The sequence below is a fragment of the Juglans regia genome, chromosome 5 (genome assembly GCF_001411555.2).
Source record: "Juglans regia cultivar Chandler chromosome 5, Walnut 2.0, whole genome shotgun sequence".
Lineage (NCBI taxonomy): Eukaryota > Viridiplantae > Streptophyta > Magnoliopsida > Fagales > Juglandaceae > Juglans > Juglans regia.
The window spans coordinates 21,028,325-21,033,676 of NC_049905.1; the positions used below are offsets into that span (position 1 = coordinate 21,028,325).

The 5,352-nt window shown below is 37.3% G+C and overlaps 1 protein-coding gene across 1 annotated transcript; it reads right to left on the minus strand.

Annotated features, from left to right (window-relative positions):
- Positions 1-790: 790 nt before the first annotated feature.
- Positions 791-4,044, minus strand: LOC108980889 (AP2-like ethylene-responsive transcription factor PLT2). Its single transcript, XM_018951927.2, has 10 exons — positions 3,967-4,044; positions 3,651-3,863; positions 3,192-3,558; positions 2,994-3,076; positions 2,869-2,877; positions 2,664-2,752; positions 2,464-2,537; positions 2,110-2,160; positions 1,961-2,037; positions 791-1,778 (listed from the first exon to the last, which is right to left on the minus strand). Exons 2-10 carry the CDS (start codon positions 3,787-3,789, stop codon positions 1,012-1,014), a joined length of 1,656 nt encoding a protein of 551 aa, XP_018807472.1. The 5' UTR covers positions 3,790-3,863; positions 3,967-4,044; the 3' UTR covers positions 791-1,011.
- Between the last annotated feature and the right edge of the window lie 1,308 nt (positions 4,045-5,352).

The following is a 5,352-nucleotide window of genomic DNA, read 5'->3' on the forward strand; positions in this document are numbered from 1 at the left end:
GCTCGATGGTAATATGGATCTCCCACTCTTTTCGAGAAACGAATAACGTAGCCAACAGACTTGCCAAATTGGATTCTATTGGTAAGGAGGTTTTCTTTGAGTTCACTCAGTCTATCGAAGGACATTTTGGAAGATGTTCGTATGGATAAGGCTGGTTTACACATTTTTCGTAAGAAATAACAGGTTTGGTTACAAGTTTATTTTTCTTGCCTTTTATTTTATTTTGATTTATCTTTATCATTTTTGCTTTGGATATTTTTTATGTATTCTGATATACTGTATAGTGTTTAGTTTTTTTCTAGCTAGTTAGTTTGGATGTCTGAGTTTGGTTTTTTTTTTTAATGTGTAACGACCTCCAGGTGTCAAGATGTAACCACGTTATTCTTTCACCATAAGTGAGGGCTATCAATAAAATTGGAGTATCGTTCTCTTCTTAAAAAATGTGATCGCTTTTTAAGGTTGTGTATTATTAGTCAAAAACTCTATGTGCAGTAAATTTTGTGTATTTCTTTATACACTCAACTAATATGATTAGTTACATTACTTTTTTTAATATAAAATAACTATTTTGACCAATCACATTAATAAAAGTGATAAAGAGTACGCAAAAATGATTGTTGCAAATTCCTGGTTTGTACCACCATGGAATATTGCTTGGAACACTGTCGCAAAGTCAAAACCATAAATTTCAAGGTAGAAAAGAGGAACCTTGGTACGTACTTGATCGGATTTATAAGCTAGCTGGGTCAGTTTTCGATCGGCAAGTGATCAATAACGAAACTCGATCTGATGATCAAGAACCATTACAAACTGTTCGAACAAGATAAAGTTAAAGTTGAAATCCTGGCTTCTTAATTTGGTTTTGCAATGAAACTCGATACTAGTAACATTATAAAGAAACAAGCGAAAAAACAAAAAAGCAGTGCATGCATGCAGTAAAATATTTGGTTTCCTACACGGCCTAAAAGTTAGTTCCGGCCATGTCCACAGACAGATTTTCCTCAAAACATCTTAGTCATTCCACATTGAGAAAACATTGGGATTCGATCCCTGAACCGAGTCCTCCGACCAGCCGCCATAACCCCCAGAAGGCATGTCGTAGTCAACCTTCACGAGCGCGAGCTCATCCGCAGATCCCGCTGCATTGCCTGACGTGGAATTAGAAGCCATGGCAACAACCCCATGCCCCAGATATCCTCCAGTACTGTAATTTCCACTAGAACTGCCATCATTCTCCATCACATGATGAGATGACGAAGATGATCCCATGTTCATCAAACCCTGAAGAAAAGCCGGGTGGCTCTGAAGGTAACTGTTGTAAAAGGGAGAATTATTCTGGCCTGGCTGGTGAATATTATAATTAGAACCATGTTGCTGGTGCAAATGGAGCTGGGTTTGTATGTAACTTTGGTGGAATGAAGGGTCTTGGGTGTACTGAGAAATCTCCTGGTTTTGTAAGGTTAGCAAAGGTTGGGGTTGCTCAAATGGCGGCGGCGGCTGCTGCTGCATTAGAGGGTATGTTTGTAACCTGCTTGAGCTTGAGCCACCATATTGATGAAAGCTTGAGCCAAGGGCAATCATTTCTTCACGTTTTCTTGAAGATTCGATGGCTTGAGCCTCCTTTAGTCGTTTGGCGGCCCCTCCCCCAATGGGAAGAGTGTTGCTTTCAAGAATGCTCTTCACGTCATAACGATTCATGTCAAAGTTGGTGACTGCATTAAGGCCTCTGAACTTTATTGCTGCAATGTCATATGCTTCTGCTGCTTCCTCCTCCGTACCTTTATGATTTATATATTAAGAATTAAATAATGGTGAAATCTTTCTACCAAAATTTTCTTTAATTTGTAATATTAGATGGAATCTTCTTAAAAAGTGCTTGCATAATCAATATATGGAGTTTTCTTTTTTGCGAGGCTAAAATATTTTATGATGAATATTTTGCATGTAGATCATGACTTACTGAAAGTTCCCAAATAAAGATCTTTGTTTCCTGCAACTCTGCCAATTCTTGCTTGCCATCTTCCATGTTGATGGTGCCTGTTCAAATATGTTGTCATGAGAAATTGAGAGATAGAGAGAGACTAGAGAGCCTCTTTTCTTGTAATGTACCTTGTAACTCCGCGATACATGGATGCACCCCTAGAAAAGCCACTACTCTTCCTGAAATTGATCACCAATAGAAGAAAATGTAGAACTTAGTTGCAAGTAACTCAAGAAAAGAAACAGATAATTGTTCTCGAAACGATAAAATAACTCTAGCGATCATCAAGCACATATGCTGCATGTAACTATGTGTTCATTACGAAGACATTGCTTATTTTCAGGAATATCTTCCAGACAGAGAAAATGGGTTGGGCAATGTTGGCATGTTAAATCTAGTCTGTATGATTTTTCCACATACCAAGATTTTACTGAGTCAAAACTCACTCCTGCAAGCTAATAACGCCATGATCAATATCTCACCTTCTAATAGAGGCCACAAATTCTTGTCTTGTCATGTGCTTCATCTCCTCCAATTCCTTCTCATAGTTACTGATCTGCAAAAGCCAATTGAACCAGTGTCCACAAATTAGAACCAACCCAAGTACATTAATGACACAAATGCAGCATGGCATGCATTTGTATCACAGATGGCCACGACAGAAACGGCAGCACAAACTTACTTGAAAATTGGTAGTGGTGGAAGTTCCCCAGTATTTCAGTGCAGCAAGATCATAGGCCCTAGCTGCCTTCTCTTCTTTGTCATACCCACCTGCTCAAAAGAAGAATTAAAATAAATACAATAAGAAGATGTTATAAAAACACTAATATCGAAAATGAATAAAAGAAGTTTGAAATTAAGAAGTCAAGGGAGAAAATCGTGCTCACCTAAATAAACTGCAAGAGAAGATGCAGAGGATCAAGAGAATCATCGAGTTAGTAACATTCGAAATAGCTAGCAATTAGGTAATGCCCCAAAAGGAAAAATAAGCCCTTGAAAAATGTTAAGTTACCTTGGCGACCTTTTCTTGATTGCCCTTCCCTTCTACAACTATTATCCCAAAGATGAGCTTCATACCTACCTGTCCATCTATGCCTATATTTGCAGAGAATACAAATTAATAGTATAAATCAAGCAACATAAAGATTGAGATGTTCTGAGACGAAACAGTACTATTGCACTATGAATAGATGCAAGTAGATATACAAACCTAGTTACACCACGATATATTGATGTTCTTTGCCCAAAAGTATCCAAAGACCTTCTAGGAGTGGCTTCAACATTATTAGGACTATCACCACTGGCTTCACATGAAGCCGATCCTTTACCACTACCCATGGATAATGTCAATGACTGCAAACTATTCGCATTTTCTTGAAATTCATATTGACTAGAGGTGGCTATTACTGGGTTTTGCACTGGCACTAGACTGTTGTTTTGGAATAGGTAACCAGAATCATTAGCCTGCATTTCGTTGAAGGCTACAAGATCTGATTGATTTTCAGATTTGCTCACGCCTAGAAAATCAGCAACCTTTGGAACTTCATTACTGGCATGGGTATTCATTAGATTCCACTCTGCAAATGTACAACATAATATGAAAGTGAGAGAGGAGGAGATCAAGAAAAATAGGAGGAGGATAAGAAGAAGAGGAAAGACTAGAAAGTACCTTGGCTTTGGAATGGATTTTCCATTTGATCATTCACTAGACCTAGAGAAAAGTGATGAGACGGAGTTGTTTGTAGATGTGCTGGTAAGGAAGAATGAGTGGGAGAAAGAGGAAAGGAAAGCCAGTTGTTTGAATTCATGGAGCCGAGATCGATGTTCGATTGATCTTTGACTATCTATGTATATGTTTGTTCTTCAAGAAATCAAGAATCCCCTGCATGAGAGAACAAAACAGAATTAGACTACAAATGAAGCGATATAAATGATTGAGGGAAAGAAAAGATTGGAAGTACTGGAAAAACTTTGCTGGGTCTAACCAAGTGACTAGGGTTTGCAACAGTCAATTAGTATCTCTCTCTATCTCTCAGACAGCTTTTATTGCTTAGGCGAAAGGAGAGGAGACTGGAAAGAGAAAATCTTGATATATAGTAATGTACTACATGAATTGCTTTCTTAAAACGTGCTTCTGATCCTACAAACCCCTCTAGCAATGGTCATTTTTTGGGTGGTCTAACTCTCTTCAACGTATCCAACACTTCAAACAAGGTCAGATCATCCTATTATAATGTATATTATTGATTCAGGATAGCATTATTAAATCCATAAGAAAGTATGAAGGTCGAAGGACACGATCGAGTGTCATACTAAACTATATATATATATATGAGAGTTGAGCTTCTTCGGTATTTATACTAAGACAAACCCACAATTCCAAGTGGAAAATCCAAACCCACCCCTTTTTCTCTCTCTACCCACTTGGTTTATTGGAACTCTCGTCCTCGTTCTGTGCAATAAATGACTCCCCAAAGCCCAGCATTCCCACACTCATGCAAATCATCTCAGCCTCAATATTGACACTCTACGTAAAGTTAACCGACCTCTCTCTCTCTCTCTCTGATCTCTCTCACACTCTCATCTCTAAGGCCAAACTAAGCTACAAACAGACGATCAAACCCTGTAACCACAGATCTCCCAACTGGGTACTCACCACCCAATTTGTGGATCCCCGAGTCCTGCATGTGTTAAAGATGTATGTGTACGGACATACAATATTTTAGGGGAAAAATCCGACATATTAAATGAATAAAGTACTGGAGAAAGAGTAAGAATTGCTCTTGTTCAAATAACATCAACTTGGTTCAATATATATATATATATATATATATAAAAAAAGAATACAACTATAGATTAATGAAGGATTTCGTTTGGTTCCCCCAAGTAGAAATCTGTTGACCACCTTGTCGATTTTCGCACCAGTCAAAGGCTTATAAATTAAAATTTGAAAATGCATGTCAGTAGAACTTATTCATCCCAAAATAAAAAGAAGATACTGGTACTATAACTCATGTCGATCCATAACAAAGTATAGAGTACTTGTACAATGCTTTCTGTCGTCCAGAATATATTTACAAGTCCAAAGCCTAGCTAAAAGAATAGAATTGACAAAGTGATTATATATCCTACATCAACCCAATTAGTAGTACTTTTACTAGATGTACACATGCATGATATACAGCATTCAGTGAACGGCCATGGTAAAAGCAGTACTTATATATATATACTATATAAATGTTTGAAATGCCACTAGCTATAAATATTTTGACATAGACACTACAAAAAAAAATGAGTATTTATGAATAATTATTTGTGACGATAACGATTATTTGAGACGAAAACATACACATTTTAACAAAAAATAATCA

What these genes read in the sequence shown, in the direction of transcription:
- LOC108980889 (XM_018951927.2), bottom strand. Translation starts at nt 3,789, where the DNA reads ATGAATTCAAACAACTGGCTTTCCTTTCCTCTTTCTCCCACTCATTCT. An exon ending in AAATCCATTCCAAAGCCAAG is followed by an intron (nt 3,559 to 3,650) that starts GTACTTTCTAGT and finishes GTACATTTGCAG; the next exon opens with AGTGGAATCTAATGAATACC. An exon ending in ATATATCGTGGTGTAACTAG is followed by an intron (nt 3,077 to 3,191) that starts GTTTGTATATCT and finishes CTGCAAATATAG; the next exon opens with GCATAGATGGACAGGTAGGT.